The 19443-nt window shown below is 37.7% G+C and overlaps 1 protein-coding gene across 1 annotated transcript; it reads right to left on the reverse strand.

The window, feature by feature from the left end:
* Positions 1 to 244: 244 nt before the first annotated feature.
* LOC307003747 (uncharacterized protein) lies at positions 245 to 5314 on the reverse strand. The gene is made up of 7 exons (XM_079622527.1): positions 3383 to 5314; positions 2915 to 3148; positions 2720 to 2811; positions 2511 to 2615; positions 1041 to 1189; positions 634 to 852; positions 245 to 442 (listed from the first exon to the last, which is right to left on the reverse strand). Exons 2-5 carry the CDS (start codon positions 3135 to 3137, stop codon positions 1172 to 1174), a joined length of 438 nt encoding a protein of 145 aa, XP_079478653.1. The 5' UTR covers positions 3138 to 3148; positions 3383 to 5314; the 3' UTR covers positions 245 to 442; positions 634 to 852; positions 1041 to 1171.
* Between the last annotated feature and the right edge of the window lie 14129 nt (positions 5315 to 19443).

The raw sequence follows: 19443 nt of genomic DNA on the forward strand, positions 1-19443 counted from the left end.
TGTTACATGTTAATTATTTTTCTTCTATTACCTCATGTAAATTAGATTTTATACTACAGAATAATATTATTTTTGAATGAAAAGTTACTGTATTGTTCTTTACTGACCTTATTTAATAAATATTGTATTGTCAGAGTAGTATAAATAAAAAACAACAATGTTACAGTGGTTGTGCAAAAAATATTATTTTTTGCAGTATGTAAATCAAATATTTATATAACAAATATTACCCGTCGTAAAAATTATGGTTAGGAGAAGTTTATTGAGATAGCACACTCAAATGAGATTGAAAATTGAAAAAGATAATTGTAATGTCAGATTACAAAACTTTATAAACAAAACAACTTATTTTTGTTTAGACGACAGTCCAAATCAGAGCTCTGGTGGTGTGGATGAGAGGTTGTGCTTCAAGGCTCATCTGTCTCAAGTGTAGGAATGGCTCCTTTTTTGGGGGGGAAACAACATTGCATTAAGTACAGATAAATAAGCACAATGTACCAAACATTTCACTGATCCATAGCAATAGTAAAACAAACATACCCATCATACCAACTATCATAAATGATTAGCCTGTAACAAATATCTTAGCAGCTACTATGCACTACTAAGCAAGTGAGATTTTGATGGACATACCTATCCCCCTATTGACATGGGACTCTAGAATAGTGTCAATTGATGGAGGCGGGACTTTTGGAAGGAGGCCTAGTCTCCGTCTTGGCATCCCATTGTCAGCCTGTAGTCTTTCATGCAGAATTGCTGCCTGTAGATCTGGTATGTAGCTGTAGTCCTTCTTGACCTTCAGAGCATATACTGTCCATCTTCCTGTTTTTTTTCTGAAACACTCGACGATAGCTGTAAAGCAAAGTATGATATTATAGTGATACAAACATATTTTACTTTTAAATACAGTTATATGTCAATATGAATATGACTAACATAAATGGTTGGTTGCAAATCAAAACAAAATTGTTGCATTTGACAATCACACTGTGCTATTGCCTTTTGTAGAAGCATGGCATGTTAAATTATGATATTCTTACATCTTTTGCCCGTTTTTGTTTAGCAGTGGTGGTTGTAATCCAGGGCTGCCAGGAGAGTTCTTGCCTCGTACACCATTGCTGAATAGCTGAACCGCTTGCTGGCATACATAAGCAAGTGGTTGTGGAATGCCTCAAGCTGACAGGTTGATCTGTACAAATAATTTGTATTTATATTCTCATACAGAGGGTTACTCAACACATACTGTAACCTAATCAGTATGTCAAATAAATGAATCCATAATACAGAAATAATTACTGTAAATTATTACTCAATATCATTTTGAACATTGTTGAGTAATGGAAAAGTAAAAAATCTAAAATCAATTTGTCAGTAAGGAAAGTGCTTCCTGTAGTTTCCTGAAAGGTAGATATCGGTGGACATCTCTGAGCCACCTCTTCTTCAACACTATAGCTTCCAGTGCCTTATGAGCCTTGGAACCACTCTCCAGTAGGGTTGGGTATCGGTTGGGTTTTATCCGATACCAGTACCTACTCTGTATTTTTTAAACGGTTCCGGTGCTTAAACGGTTCTTGAACCGGTACTTAAGAAAGCAAAACCGCACACACTTTGTCAAAAAAAATAATACCCTCTTATTTACAGGGCCAAACTGGACACAATTTTAACTTAAATATTTAAATATTTTCTGATTAAATGAAAAATTGCGCCGTTTAATAGGCTATTGATGTAAAACACTTAAGTTAAGATCAACATTTTGTCTTCACATATTATGACTTTTACTTTAAGCAGAGAAATATCTGACACTGAGCAGAAATATTGAACACACACAGTATAGCCTCGTATAAAGTGTTGGAACTTTGTTAAAACATTTTGCACACGTTGTTACACTTGCTGTTGAATGGCAACGGTGTTTGCTATCCTACTTGATATGCAAGATTTGCAGTTGGCATTAAAATAGGCCTACTAGACTTACCCGAAGAGGAACGGCTTATTCTGTGATGTCAGATGACGGAATCATCTGTGATGTCGCAACTCGATCACACTAAATGCGTCTGTATAACACGCAGTGTGTTTATCGTGTAATTTTTTCCACGGAAAGTTTTTACGTGCATAGGATACGCTTGGGTTGGTTAGGGTGGGTTTAGTAGTGGTGTGGGGTGCGTGTGTATTATACGTTTGGGTAGAATTAGTGTGTGTGGGATGCGTGTGTGTTAAACGCAATGAAGTGCGTATCAAATGCACGCGAAAACTGCATATCATATACACGCAAAAATTGCACGATAAACACACTGCGTGCACACTGAGACACTGGCAGCTCTCTATGTACTCTTTATGCAGTGCTCTGAGAATTATTTTTTTTTTTTAAAGGTATAAAAGGTATCACCAGCATAACGTGTGAATAAATACTCTAACATAGCACATCGATGCACATGAGTAGGTGTATGGACATTATATACTTTTTTTTTTTTGTATGAAAGAAATTAGATAAAATGTGCTTGTGTAATACTTACAAGGAACTGTTGCTCTGTGTCTGCTGTCTTACAGCAGAACCAGAAGTGATTTACAATTTCTTTTAACCAGTGCAGGAGGATCTTTTGTCTAGATTGCTGTGCTGCCTAAGTTTGCACATACAGTAACATATGTGGTTTAGTACAATTTAGCTTACAACAACATTAGATGTATACCTGCACAACAAAAAGCCTCAAGAATGACAAATTACCGCAGAGATCATCTTGGCTAAATTCTTTGCCCCGTGCCATATGTCCCATGAGTGAACAATTCCTGTGTCTTTATAGCGACCAGTTGTTTTATCTTAAAAGGGAGAAAAAGAGCAGCTGACAAATCATACAGTACACATGTGTAACATATCAGAAGCACTTTCTGGTATTTGTTTCAATAAGTAATACCAACTTACTCATAACAGAGGCAATTTGTGTGTGAGCATCAGTGCAAATTTCTGCAATCTTAACTTCACCAAGAAGTTTGTCCACCGTCGTGACAAAAGCCTCTTTCTCCATGATCACAGAATTGTGTGCAGTCTGCCTCTTATCGATGGTAACAACTGAGCTGATTTCTTTTGAATCATTCTCCATGGCAGTGTAGGAGCAATACTGGGCACAGTACCCAGGACTGTCCATTCGTCCATCTGCTGTACAGGAAACAATAAATCTGTAAATGATCACTACTACACACTATAAATGACAAACAAGCATAATATTAACAATAAGCAAACATTGAAGAATCGGTATACTTTTCTAAAAATATTGTAATAAAGAAACAAAATCAATAAAACAAAAAAAATTATACAAAAAAAACTTAATGTTCAAGAATTCATGTGGTTATTTGCTAGTTGTCAATTTTTTTTAGATACCATGTAACATACCTAATATGACAACACCATCTTTACTCTTTGCACGTTGAATGGCTGCAGATCTCTTCTCCTCCCACACGTTCTTTATTGCTCCAATGCAGTATGTGTCCTGAATGTTAAAAAAAATGTGTCCTTCTCTAGAAAGCCCATGTTCAAATAGTTGAATAGGTGTGCTACTTTGTAGTAATTATTTCCTGACAGGAGAATGTTTGTGGCCATCATGAAATCCCCTGCCTGCATGCCATATTTAAGTGTGGGCTGTGAATTCCACATCCATAGTTTTGTGTCCATTTGAACACATCTAAAAAATAATGACACAGTAGGTTAATTGCATGTATGTGTGGCGACCGAGTTCTTACAACAGGGACACAAAATAAATAATCCAACTACGCCACCCTGGGGTCTTTTTACCAGGGAATCGCCCTTGATATACTAGGAGCACACAAGGCTCACAGGCTCGTATCGGCCGGAGTCAGGTATGAGACATGGGTGAGGTACAAACAGTAAAATCACTTTTATTCATTAAAATGATCCAAACAATCACAAAGAAGGAAAATCACTATCAACAAAAATGATATACAAAATTGAACGCTCCTGGCGACGGAAATTGGGGACGGCAGCCAAGTCCCTCAACCCAAGGGGCCTCTCTATTCTCCTAAAAAGAAAGAAACAAAGAAAACCCAAACACACGTGCACTCGCACTACACAGTCAAACACCTCCGGGTGGCACAGCAGTCACTCCAAAATACCACCACCAAGATGAGGAGGGCTGCCGCCCTTAGTTTCCTTGCCGCCAAGGCCTACAATAAAGAACACACAGACTCACACCACAAAATAAAGAAAACCAAAGGAGAAAACAAGAAATACACAAAAACAATTGTTTGACCCAAATGCACAATGTTCATCTCAAACCAGTATGATAATAAGCATTCTCATCATAGACAGATATGTTCCAGATGATCGTCACCTCACAACATTGTTGAATTTGATGTACACAACAGCGATAACCACCACTTCCGCATTTGTCCACGTGATATTGCGGAAACCAAGGATAGAGCGGATATTGCGTCACTGACAGGCAACATTTTTTCCCGGGTATTGTAAGTACATAACTGCAGGAAATATATCACACTGTCCAAGTGACTTTTGGATCTTTTATTACAAAATTGTTACATATTGTATCTTTAATGCATGTCATAGCCTATTATTAATGCAGACAAACAACAAAGAAACAAAACATTTTTTTTTAAATAGGACAGCCTTTTTTTGGTTCCTATAAAGAGTTTGTAAAAACATGGTTTTAAGCAAGGTGCGATTTGCCAGGGACGGGGATTTCCTTCTGGTCTAAACATCCCTGCTTCTGCTGAATTATTCTAATCCCCCCTCCACAGTAATCAATGCTATAAATTACTTCACCAATAGACCATATAAAATAAAGATATGCAACAGGCACGTTTAAACGACAAACAATAAAATCAGAACCAGTTTCAGTTACGTTCATGGTTCCAGTGGCCTTAATGCATGCACGGCTTTCAAAATGTCACAAAGCGTTTTGAGATTATTTTGAATGAAATATTGAAGTTCATAATTAAGTATTTTGGCACACCACGCCGAGTGGCGCTATCCATTGTTCTAAAGTCGGGTTTTATTCTGGCATGTTGAATTAGTGTTCGACGAACGCGGCGGCGCGTTCATTTGTATTTATTTTTTTGTCATAACAGCTAAAATAACTTAGGCCCTAATAGGCTACACCGTAATGCTATAGTCATACAGATCAGAGTAGAGTAGCCTACATCGTTCAAAACTGTAAACTTTTATTCATATTAGGCTAACGACAAAAGTTTATCTGTCGTCTCTGTCTCCGGGAACTGCGCGTCACAAAAATGAACCGAAAGCCACTTTCCTGTTTTAATTATTCTTATTTCTTTTGATTATTTTAATTTCTTCTATGTAAAGCACTTTGAATTACCATTGTGTATGAAATGTGCTATATAAATAAACTTGCCTTGCCTTCCTCCGCTCAGTCACAATAAGAAATCGGCTATGTCTAAAGCCTTTAAATGTCTAAATATTTAATAAATGTTATCTGATTAGGTAATCCGTATGAAACCGAGAGGTGCAGAGGATCTACTCAAACATGTTTAGCAATCATGTGAGCGCTTCCCAATGATGAACGGACAAGGGTGAAAATCTCGCTATAATTAAATGTAGTCTAGGCTAAATCGCCCTGAATTAAATTGTAAAAACAGTTCAGATAATTTATTTGTCGAAATGTTGCAATATTGTTTCATTTAAGTTCATCATTATTCTATAAATGTTATTTAGTTTAGCAGCAGCACCACGACGCATTGGTTTTTTTCCCATTTGTTTCAACTGGTTTTGTAGAGTTTTAACATGTTTGAGCAGTGTGTTTGACAAACATTCTGGCATTATCTAAACATAAACTATTTACGAAATGCATTCTTGCCAACTAAACGAATGCGATGAGCAGCAGATACAGAGCTCTTTTATTCGCGATCCATCTCGTTTTATTGTACGGTGAATTCAACGAGACATTCTGTGTTTTTGATTACAGGTGTTACAGGTTTTTTTCATGATTTGTATGGATGACACAGCGACATACAGTATTATCAGCTGTATGATGGGTTTTTACCCTGAAATGTTTCATTTCGAGAGAGACCCGGCGCGCGCAGTGCAGGGAGACTAAATAAACTAAAATAATAGAGATCCAGCGCGAGAGAGTGGCAAAGAAAAACGCATGATCTTAATTTATTTTGCTTTGAACTATTTTCATTTTGTAGACTAGCCTACTGTTTTAATTGTTTATTTAGCTGCAATTTCTTTGGCAATACAGATTTAAAATGTCGCAAGAATAAGATTCTGTTTCTTACTTATTAAACTCTAACTCGATGCAACCCTGTTTTAAAAAAAATAAACTGCCCCGACACTTTATTTAAACCTTGAAATGTCCAGGATCTGTTTTTAAAAATGTCTTCCTTTGCTATGGCGGGTATCAATGTTAGTCATCTCAATTTCGTGAATGATTCACAAAACAATAATTTAGCAGATTAAAGACTAGCTTCATCATTTTCATTTTCTGACGCGATCGGCTGACAATCTTCCTTCATCAGTTTTCTCGTCTGTGCAGCGGCTCTACTCGAATGTAGCAAATTTATGTTTGTGCCATTGATAATTAAACAAAACGCTTGACTTTAATAAACAGTTACCTATCTAAACATCAAGAATGGTAAAACATTCACGCTGTCAGCCAAAGCTAATGAGATTCGATCTCCCATCGCTTGAAGCTCTGTGAAGCTCGTGCTGTTGCGTTGTCCACAGAGCTATCGTCGGACCGCTGTTAAGATCACGTCTTATGCTCTTGCAAAGCCTCATTGATGTAGCCTAATATTTTTCTATTGCAATGTTTTGTGTTGAAATGTTTTCATTATTTATTAAGGCCACATTTACACATAGCCGGGTATTTAGAGAAACGAATATTTCTCCTCCTCCGTTTTCAATAATAACATCGTGCACACAACCCGCATAAATACGCTGTCGAGCGCCATCATAACTATGCCAAACCTATGGGCGGCAGTGTAGGGAGAAGGATAAAGCCAAGCAAGCCAATCAGAATCCTCAGAATCGACAAGAGAGAACCTAAAACCTGTAACAACAATCAGTCTCAAATGAGTCTCGGGGAATATTAGTTCAAATGGACTGGATATTCATGAGTCTATGAATATGATTTGCTTGTTATCTTAAGAAATTAACCTTCCCAATAAAGGGGATATTTAATCATGTACACGTAACCTTTATCAATTTAGTTTCAGTTATCTGGCATTTTTGTTTGTCCTGCAAACTAAAACTCAGATTTCCTTATCCTACATCAATAAACGTACTTCCTAGGAAAATTAAGTATCTGATCAGGACAATTAATAGTTCCTATGTTTGTACAGTTTGTATTACTTAAATAATACACAATACAGCTTAGGTAACGTTAGATCTTGCGCTTCATTGACTTTTGAGTTTGTGAGCAAATAACAGATTCAATCTTCAATGCAATTATTGGATTTTAATAAAACAGACTAAAGAATACAAAACTACAATTTCACACGGAGTAAATATGCATATATATATATATAGAGTAAACAAAACACATAAGGTACCAACGAAATAACTCAAATTAACGAATAATATGAGGGGAGAGAGAGAAAGAATGAGAGAATGAATCAGGGAGCGAGTGAGAGAGAGATAGAGTGACAATTTTCAATTCAGTTACTTTCCAAAGAGACCCCAAGTATGTATTAAAATATTCGCAGGAATATTCTAGACAACCTTTAAACAGCAGTTTCAATCGTGAGATAAAATACTTGCTTAAATCTGGCTCTCAGAGGTGTGTGTGCTGATTTCAAATTGTCCTGCAGTTTCCCGGAGTTCCTTCCTGACGCAGGTGTTGCGCAATTTCGGCCGCTCACACGAGTGTAACACTTTACCGAAAGGTGACGGAACTCAGACGGAAATAAAGAAAAGTCTAAGATGAAAACGAAGTTTTCAGAAAATAAAACGAAGAAGCTCCTTGGCGGAGTTTTCTCGTGAAGATGAGTAGATTCTTCTCTTTGGCGGAGTGCAAAGAATAACGGCAGAGGCTTGGCCTTAAGGGCCAGCTGGGTTACACCTATTTCTCATGGCTGGGCCAATCGTTGTTCAGAAACGGAGGCGGGAAAGACGTTCTTTGTTTGAATCGTCCCACCCTCCTTACATAATTTATAGTGATGTCAAAATTGAGCATTTATTCTCAGAAAGATGGTATTTATGAAATAATGCGTCTTTTTGTGATTTGTCGTCGAGATTCGACGCCGTCGGGTTTTTACCATTCTACAGACACCACAAACGACAATTTTGCGAGTCCGGACACAGAGATATAGGATTGTTTGTAATTCTGGGCATATAGAGTTTGGTTTTCATCCTGCACACCTCAGAGCTACATGTACATAGATTTAACCACAAAAGCGATACATTTCATACATTTAAAAGCTAGTTTTCAGTGAGAAAAGTCCGTGAATTAGCTCATGTGTGTGTGTGTCTTAGTATGTGTGTGTGTGTACGCGCAGACATTCCTGTTGCGCTGTTTTCCCTCCTCCCCTTGGGTGAGGAGAGCGTTCTGGGGGCTTCGAAGCTCGGTTATCAAGATCTGGGGGTCTGTCTTGTGTTGCGTGGTCATTCACGAGTCGTAAAGGTGTCAAGAGACACTCGGAATCCGGCCACGGCGGAGCCATGGCGGTAATTTAGGTTCTTGTGAGTCTTGATTTACATATCTGAGTTCAGAGGGTGGCAGCACGAAGGAATGTGGATTTTTGCAAAGAGAAATAAAATCATGATTCTGGCCCATTCGTTACAAACCCCGTTTCTCCCAGTTGACACGACAACATATAACCGGCGTTTTCAGAAATCTCCACTTTGGCCGGAGTTTTTAGAAATAATCGTTTTCTGGGATAAAAACGGCGTTTTCGTGTAAATGACAGGCCAAAACGCAGAGAAATATCTGCGTTTTCCCATCGTGTAAACGGGGCCTAAATGTATTCAAATTAATTTCAGTCTTGTGATTATGAATTCGTTTACTACATGTTTCACGTGAATTGATCTGTTACCACATTTCAATCACTCTCAATGAGCCGCGGGCCGGCGGCAGATTACGCAATAGAGAGAATAAACTGACACTTTTCAAAGTCTGCGATAGTAGCGCGTCTTAGCGGTCAAAGGCAGCAAATACACCCCGCAATTTTACCGCGGCGGTAAAAGTATTATTCTGGTTGAGTACCAACTGTATGATAGCACACCACACACAAATAGATTTTTTAACTGGAGTCCCGACTGTGAACACAGGAAAATGTTGCAAAATCTCTTGAGACTTCGGACTCTGGTCCGAATAAAATTAAAGAAAGAATGGGAAGAGTGTGAGAAAGGTCACATGGCAAGTCAGTATATAAGAAGTGAATATTTTAGTTATTTAGATATTTATACAGATGGATCCAAAGACGAAGAAGATAGAGTAGGCATAGGCATAAACATACACACACTAAATGTAAGTATTGTGAAAAGATTATCCGATCAGTTGTCAGTTTATACGGCCAAGATGATGGCGATTATTGTAGGGTTACAGCGGGGGGCGGAAATAAAACCAGATAGAGTGGTTTGTTGTGTTGATTATAGCAGCACTATACAGTATTCAAAATATGAAATCTAACAGAGAAAATTTAATGAAGTTTCTACAGGTGTTAGATACATTTTTAAAGTAGCCTACCGATGCTTACTTTCAAAACACACACACCAAAGCAGACCATAAGATGACAAAAGTCTTGCATAATGTATTAGATAATGACACTTGAAGTGATGAAGTCAAATACATCTCGCAAGAACTCTTTCACTTTCACATCAAGAATCGCAAGGCTTTCTCCTTTTACTGTAGGTGCCATAACAATATCTGCATTTTCTCTACATAGAAGACAGACATTCCAATATTCAGAACTGAGTAGAATGCAGTGTACAATTTTTAGCTTTTTTTTTCATTAATAATGTAAAAAAGATAATAATAATAATTTTCCCTCTCTACTTTGCATTACGGGGTGATTGTTTTAAGCCTGATGGAAATTGTCTGACATGAAGAAGCAACAAATAAAGAATGTAAAAGAATGTCTGCCTGCTTTTTTATTATTATTAATTGTCATAACATAATACAATACTCCAGGGTCCTGTAGATTTTTCAATCCAGATTCTTTAAATCCACGGACCCTGTACCAGATCCGAAAATCTTCGTTATAATGTTCGCAAGTCCTTTTTATAGACTTCCCTATATGCTATTTGTCATACCAGTACCTCCATCTGTAATACCACCTGTGCACCACAGGAGGGAGCCACAACCTGATTATTGACTTCCGGGGTCACAAACACACCTGAACTGCATCTTGTTCATTAGTCTAGCTATAAATAGCCCAGCTTGCACACACTTGACTTGCAAAGTATTGTTCTTCCTTTTGGATACAACTCTGAGTGTTTGAACCTTGTATTGGAATTTTCTGTGTATTGGACTTGGACTTTCTGGTGGTTTACCTGTTGGCTTCATGTTTTGGATCTGTTTGCCTCGTCTGAACTGCCTGCCCCGTTTACTGCCCCTGCCTGTATTCTTATACTGTTTTCTGTCTGCTGTTTCATTAAACACTCTGCACATGGATCTGCATGAGCTTTCTGAGTCTTCATCATCACACTATTACACAATTTATGGTATCATTTGAAAGCTTAGAATCTAAACTTTACAAAGAATACCATCACTTTTGTTTTTATGATATTTATGATATTTGTTTTTATCAAATATTAGCTTAAATATACATTGGTGCTTTTATTCAATTCAATTCAAGTTTATTTGTATAGCGCTTTTCACAATACATATTGTTTCAAAGCAGCTTTACAGAAAATGCATTTCAAAAATATACATACAAAAATACAGTTAGTTAATCATAAAATTTAGGGCATAACATATCGCCGGCGTTGGGTCATCTCATCACAGGCGTTGGGGCATCTGAAGTCTCCATGAGAGGCTGGATACATAACTGGAGCTGACAAACTCTATTTGAGTTATAGGGACAGGCGTCCCGAGATAACAACAAAAAAGGCAGATGGGAAATAATTAGCGTAGCTGCTGTTCATAATATGAATGCATTTGATCTGATTTAACTGTAGTATAAAAGGTATGAGATGCATCATGTGAATGCTTGGCTAAAGAGATGCGTCTTTAATCTAGTTTTAAACTGGGAGAGCGAGTCTGAACCTCGGACAATATCAGGAAGGCTATTCCAGAGTTTAGGAGCTAGATGTGAAAACGCCCTCCCTCCTTTAGATATCCTCGGTACGACCAGAAGCCTCGAATTTAGCGATCTTAAAGAGCGCGATGGATTATATGGCGATAGAAGACCTCTTAAATACACAGGAGCTAAACCATTTAGGGCTTTATAGGTCAGTAACAATACTTTGTAATTGATACGGAACTTAATAGGTAACCAGTGTAGAGAAGATAAAATTGGTGTTATATGATCATATTTTCTTGACCTAGTAAGAACTCTAGCGGCTGCATTTTGGACTAACTGTAGCTTGTTTACTGAGGATGCAGGACAACCAGCTAATAAAGCATTACAGTAATCTAGTCTCGAGGTCATGAATGCATGAACTAACTTTTCTGCATCAGAAACTGATAGCATATTACGTAGCTTAGCAATGTTTCTAAGGTGGAAAAAGGCTGTTCTTGTGACATTTGAAATATGATTTTCAAAAGACAAGTTGCGGTCTAGTATAACACCCAGATCTTTTACTGTAGAGGATAAAGTAACAGGACGTCCATCTACATTAAGGTTGTATTGTAAGAGGTTTTGTGGGATGTTTTTTGGACCAATCAGTAATACCTCCGTTTTATCTGAATTTAATAGAAGAAAATTACACGTCATCCAATATTTTATATCTTTAACACACTCTGTCATTTTAGATAATTTAGTGTTATCATCTGGTCTTGATGAAATATATAATTGAGTGTCATCAGCATAACAGTGGAAACTTATTCCATGTTTTCTTATAATATTACCAAGTGGCAGCATATAAATTGAGAATAGCAGGGGGCCTAATACAGATCCCTGCGGCACTCCATAATTTACTGACGTTATCTTTGATTTTTCCCCATTTAAATGGACAAAATGGTAACGGTCTGATAGGTACGATCTAAACCAGCTTAATGCCTGTCCCTGAACACCAGTGTAATTTTGAAGTCGATCTAAGAGTGTTTTATGATCTATAGTGTCGAACGCAGCACTAAGATCGTGTAAAACTAGTATTGAGATACAGCCTTGGTCAGAAGCTAAAAGTAAATCATTTGTAATAACGAGTGCAGTTTCTGTGCTATGATGTGGCCTGAATCCTGACTGAAACTTTTCATAGATATCGTTTTCTTGCAAGAAAGAGCACAATTGAGCGGACACAACTTTTTCTAGTATTTTAGACATAAATGGAAGATTTGAAATGGGTCTGTAATTTGCTAGGTTATTTGGATCTAATTGTGGTTTCTTAATAAGAGGTTTTATAACTGCCAGCTTGAATGTTTTTGGAACATGTCCTAAAGATAGAGACGAGTTAATAATATTGAGAAGAGGCTCTTCCACTACAGGTAACACTTCTTTCAGTAGTTTAGTGGGTATTGGATCTAATAAACATGTTGTTGGTTTAGATGCAGTGATAAGTTTATTTAGCTCTTCCTGTCCTATAGTTGTAAAGCACTGTAGTTGTTCTTGAGGGGCGATAATTGAGGCTGAATCATAAGACGCTGTCAAAGATTGTACTTTACAATTGTGTTTCTGATGCTTTCTATTTTCTCAGTGAAGAAATTCATGAAATCATTACTATTAAAATGTAACGGAATATTTTGTTCAGGTGATGTCTGTTTATTTGTTAATCTAGCCACGGTGTTAAATAAAAACCTTGGATTGTTTTGGTTATTTTCTATTAGTTTGCGGAGATGCTCAGCCCTGGCTGCTTTTAGAGCCTTTTTATAACGTGACATACTGTCTTTCCACGCGATTCTAAAGACCTCTAAATTAGTTTGTTTCCATTTGCGCTCTAAGTTACGAGTTTCTCTCTTGATAACATGCGTAGCACTGTTGTACCATGGTGCTTTAGTTTTCTCTCTAACCTTTTTTAATCTAATTGGTGCAACAATTTCTAATGTACTAGAGAAAATGGTGCTCATACTGCTAGTCATTTCCTCTAGCTCATCTGTTAGTTTGGGTTCACTGAGGAGCGGAGATAGATCAGGTAAGCTATTCAAGAATCTATCTATAGTGGTTGGAAGGATTGTTCTGCCTGGCCGATAACGCGGCGCAACATGACACATTTCAGCCGTACGTAGTATGCAAGTTACCATGTAATGATCAGTGACATCATCACTTTACGGTATAATATCTATATCGGTTGGAGTGGTGTAGTCTAGTTTTTTGTAGTGAGTATACTGTCTGTGACCCCCAACCCCCTCCCCCCGCCTAACCCGTCTCATCACCCCATAAGCACCACCACACTCACTAATGCATACAGTAGCCTATGCAACGACATGTAATTGAGAGCATTATGAGACTAAGTGTTATCAACATGTCAATTTATTATAAGCAACACAAGACTTTAACAGCCAATGACATTTACAGCTGAGGAGACTGGACTGATTTTCTACTGTTTAGTGTTAATCACCATTTAACTCAGCCAGTTAAGAGCTACATTTAGCCTTAGATGTTATATGAATATGGTCCCTGAAGCACAGGTTTTATCAGCTGACAATAATAAAAACATTATAGGCACAAATACAAATTTACTTTTAGAAATGGTGCTTTTGAAAGAAAATGGTGTTATTGTTTTGGCAAGTTTACTGTTTAAATTAAAACATGTACCCTATGAATTTCTTTCATAATTTCTTTGAGTTTATGCCGAACTTTTATTTTGACAGGTTGTCGTAAAGACATTACAGTTTCTGTGTGTGTATGATACGAATGAATGGCGATAGTTTTATCAAATGAAATGGTGAAATTCTCATGAAGTGACTCTCAGCTCTGTGATGAAGTTCATGTGTCATGTGTAGCCTACATCATGTCCTCATAGCTACAGTGAAGCACTGACACAAGCACGTGCTTGCTTCAGTGTAGTAGAGCACACATTGAGCGCTCATTCCCAGAGACGCGTTGAACAACTGCAGTCTCTTTGAGTTTTTAATATTCACGCGATTTGATCTGTGTCCATTGCAAACACAGACGCAGTGAATTTATGAATGAAAGTGTGAAAGTTCTGTCACAAAACTAAGTTGTTACGTATCCTCACACTTTTTTTAGTGGGTATAAGGAAATACTTGGCATTTCCTAGTGGGTATACGGCGTATACCTGCGTATCACTTAGACTACACCACTGGTTCCATATGATATAATTAAATCTAGAGTATGATTAAGACGATGAGTGGGACCACTAACGTTTTGCTTGACCCCAAAGGAGTTTAATAAATCTGTGAACGCAGCTCCTAACGCATCATTTGTGTTATCAACGTGTATGTTGAAATCTCCAACAATTATTGCCTTATCGACATTGACTAATAGATCTGAGAGAAAATCTGCAAACTCTTTTAGGAAATCAGCGTAAGGCCCTGGCGGTCTATATACAGTATCCAAGGCTAGAGATAATAGGGATTTCTTTCTTACATCTAGGAGCGTAACATTTAGCACAAGTACTTCAAACGAATTAAACCTGTGGCCTGTTTTCTGAGTAACATTAAGAATATCTCTATAGATTGTTGCAACACCGCCGCCACGACCAATCAGACGGGGCTCATGCTTATAACCGTATCCTGGTGGAGTGGACTCATTAAGACCGAAATAATCATTCGATTTAAGCCAGGTTTCAGTAAGGCAGAGTACATCGAAGCTATTATCAGTGACCATTTCATTTACAATAACCGCCTTAGGTGTAAAGCGATCTAATGTTTAGAAGACCTAGCTTTAGAAATTGTTTTTGTTCACTAATATTGAGATTTTCTGGTTTAATCACAATTAGATTTTTCTTAGATCCTACAGTAGATTTATTGTTTGGCCTCACTAAACGAGGAATAGACACAGTTTCTATATAGTGTTCTACACTGGTACTTATATCAATTAATTTGGGACAGCAAAGAATTTGATTTGGACTTTGACTTACTAGTCATATGGTGTGTAACGTCTTGGAGATGTTGTCCGACAGAACAGCCGCTCCGATTTTGCTGGGGTGCAGGCCATCAGCACGGTAGAGCCTAGGTCGCTCCCAAAACAGATTCCAATTATTTACAAAGAGCAGTCTCTGTTCATTACACCATGACATTAACCATTCATTTAGTGCAAACAATCTACTGAACCTTTCTTGTCCTTGTCGGTACGTGGGAAGCAGTCCAGACACGACGATCTTTGCTTCAGGCGATGTTCTGCGTACCGTCTCGATCAGGCTCCTGTAGTCCCTCTTCAGAACCTCCGTCTGCCGCAGCCTGATGTCGTTCACCCCCGCGTGCAGCACGACAGCTCCGACGTAAAATAATTTTTGATTGCAAAGAAATATTTATAAGATTTTTTTGATATATATATATATATATATATATATATTTCACAAAACAGTCAATCATATATCACAAGAAAGCTCTCATTCTAAGGAATTTGCCAATATAGATTATTTCATTGTGAGAAAATCATAGATCGAATAATCTTACAAATTGTCACACTTTTATTCAATTATTTTATTAAAATATTGATTTTCTGTTTGATTATTGTAGCACAGACAACATGTACTATAATATGTAATATGTATAATATGAATGTACACATTCAGCAGTGTTTTATGTAATTTCAAATGCGTTTTCTGTAAAATTACACTGGAATATTGCATTATATCCACCCATTTATGAGTAAGGGCAGAGTTTAGATTTAGGTAGATGGAAATTACATTTAAAAAAAGGTAATATTCCTCCCTTCAGATTAATTTGAACCTCTTTTTCATTTTTATTATACAGAAAAAAATATTTTTTCCAGTGGTTGCTGGCATCTAGTGGAAACAGCCACAACTGTCTGCATGTTGCTAGAGAACACAGGGCCGGAATTATACACTTTCAAAAATGAATTTAAAATAAAAAAAATAAAAGCGCTTCTTTTTTGGGGAGTTTATTACTGTGCTCAATCAACATATACTTAAATGTTTATTACTTTGAGCCCTTTTTATGATACTTCAAAGGGTTTCCTGTGAAATGACACCAAAATTGTCTACTTTGGCAAAAGCATGTGGATGTGGCAGGCTTTTCAATTTGGGTAGGCCATTCCAGGCGGAAATCCCCCAAAATGGTCTTGGATATGGTCTTCAATAGTTGCCTGTTCTTTTTTTTTTATTTTTTTATTTTTATTGTGTTTCAAACAATCAACAGACCTGAACAGAACAGATGTAATTTCTACAGGAATGAAATTATATAAAATATATATATAAAGCTTCACAAATTTTTTTTTTTAAATAAATAAATAAATAAAAATAACATGATAAATATATACAGAGGAAACATTATGCATCAGTGGTATTACCAAAAAAACATCATAATATTTAAAGAACCTGTCACTTTTTTTTGTTTTTAACCAACCTTAGTGATTTGAGAAATGTATCAATTTCAATAAAGAAATGTGGAAATGTAGGCAATGTTAATACATTTCTTGTTAAATATACTTATTCCATCTAAGATCAAATCAGGCTCTTAAGTGACATTCTTAGCCATTCTTTTTTAAACTCCTCATTCTTTGTGCAAGGTTCCTCATAATGATAGGCCCTGAGAGCTCCTAATAGGGCCATTATGGGAGGCTCTTTGTCTTTCTCAGGTGTGAAACGCTCAATATTCATGGGAGGTTTATACCTACTCGCATAAAGCTTTCTTACACAATAATAATAATAATAATAATAATACATTTTATTTAAAGCGCCTTATCAGGACACCCAAGGACACTGTACAGAGCAGATAAAAACATTAAAACAGTAAACAAATAAAATTGGCAAGACAACATTAAAGAGATATGGGTCAGGTGGAAAATGACTGTCTAAACAACAGAGTTTTAAGTTTGGATTTGAAAAGATAAAATGAGTCAATGGTGCGAAGGTCTGGAGGGAGTGAGTTCCAAAGATGGGGAGCAGAGCGACTAAACGCCCTGCTCCCCATTGTGACAAGACGGGGAGGGGGGACAGAAAGCTGGCCGGTGTTCGAGGATCGGAGTGAACGGGTAGGGATGTTTAAATGGAGGAGATCTGAGATATAAGGAGGAGCCATATTATGAAGAGCTTTGTAAGTAATGAGAAGTATTTTAAAAATGATCCTCTGTTTAATGGGAAGCCAGTGAAGTTGTTGCAAAATAGGAGTGATATGATGAAAAATGGGGGTCCGAGTAATCAGACGTGCAGCAGAGTTCTGTAGGAGCTGCAACTTCTGGAGCGATTTATTAGGGAGACCAAACAGGAGTGAGTTGCAGTAGTCTATCCGCGATGTGACGAGGCTGTGGACCAGGATGGCAGTGGTTTGTGGAGTGAGAGAGGGGCGAAGACGGGAGATGTTACGCAGGTGGAAATAGGCGGACCGGGTGATGCTATTTATGTGAGAGTGGAATGATAATGTGCTGTCGAGGACGACGCCCAGACTCTTAACCTGAGGGGAGGGAAGAACAATTGAATTATCAATGACAATGGAAACTGTATTAGCTTTGGAGACAGTATGTGGTGTGCCCACCAGAAGAACTTCGGTTTTTTGAACTGTTTAGTTTGAGGAAGTTGGATGAGAACCAAGAATGGATTTCTTGGAGACAGAGGGTAAGAGAGGTTGGTGGGAGTAAAGAAGATGGTTTAGTAGAGAGGTAGAGCTGGGTGTCGTCCGCGTAGCAATGAAATTGAATGTTATGTTTACGGAGGATGTGACCAAGAGGGAGGATGTAGATGATAAAAAGGAGAGGCCCCAATACAGATCCTTTTTGGCACTCCAGCGGAGACAGGGAAGGTAACGGATTTCTGGGATTTGAGTTGTATGAACTGTGTGCGATCCGAAATGTATGAAGTAAACCAGGCAATGGGAGTGTGGGTGATACCAATAGATGATAATCGACTAAGGAGGGTAGGATGAGAAATGGTATCAAAAGCTGCTGTGAGGTCCAGTAGAATGAGAATAGAAAGTAACCCAGAATCAGAAGCCATGAGAAGGTCATCTGAAATTTTGAGGAGTGCGGTTTCAGTGCTATGCAGGGGACGGAAGCCGGATTGAAACTGCTCGTAGATGCTGTTAGCCATGAGGTGATTATGAAGTTGAGAAGCGACTGTTTTTTCCAGAATTAAAGATAAGAAGGGTAAGTTAGATATTGGACGAAGATTGCTGAAATTAGTGGGGTCCAGACCAGGTTTTTTCAGAATGGGTGTGACCGAGGCAGTTTTGAGTGAAGGGGGGACGGAACCGGAACTTAGAGAGGAGTGAATAATCTCAGTGATGAGAGGGGCAAGTGAACAGCAACAGAATTTGACCAAAGTGGACGGAAGTGGGTCAAGCTGGCATGTGCAGGGTTTAGATTTATGAATAATGTCAGAAATGACTTGAACGGAGGGAAGTTCAAAACTTGAGAAAGTAGTAGTTAGGGGTGGATAAGGGGTGTTAAAGTTGCACAAGACATGTCTTACAAATTTTCAATCAATATATTGTCTTATCTGAATGAGTAGTCAGGGTGATTTTCACATAGTTTTGGAGCAAATATTCTAGGCTACGTGATACAAAAGTCTTGTGAAGAAATAATCAGTTTGGGTTTCATGACCTTATTTCAGTGACAATTTTTTTTGTCATTTTCACAAACCACGCATAAATGTTATTATCTCAAAAGTACAAAATTTGACATACATGCTGCTGACATATTATTGTAGCAGAGTTTGTGCTGAATATAGTGTAATAAGACTTTAGCCATGAAAATGTCACAAGTAACAGAAATGTTAGAGCATGTCAGAACACCTCCAGGACCCAGAAAACACCTCAGACCCCAGAGGGTTAATATCATTAATTCGTCTTTGTCTCTAGGATACATACCAAAAACCTTTAAGCTGGCTATGATTAAAACGCTTGTTAAAAAACGCAACTTGATCATACAGAATTAGTAAATTACAGGCCAATCTCGAATCTGCCTTTTCTGTCAAAGATATTAGAAAAAGCAGTATCCTCACAACTGTGTTCTTTTCTAGAAATAAATGATATCTGCGAGGATTATGTTGGCATTAGTGGAATTGCACTAATTGCACTTGTCACAGTGTCTGGTTTGTGTTTCCCTGGGTATCCACTAGAGGTCTCTCTCCCTTACTGTTACCATTCATGAACTGCATTCCTCACAATCCTTGTCTGTACCAATCACTGTTCATTGCACTCAGCTGTTCCCCGTCATCATTGTTCCCAGCTGTTCCTTGTTTCATTGTGAGTTCTATGTGTATATATCCCTGGTTGT

This window comes from Phoxinus phoxinus, assembly GCF_949152265.1.
Source record: "Phoxinus phoxinus genome assembly, chromosome: 9".
Lineage (NCBI taxonomy): Eukaryota > Metazoa > Chordata > Actinopteri > Cypriniformes > Leuciscidae > Phoxinus > Phoxinus phoxinus.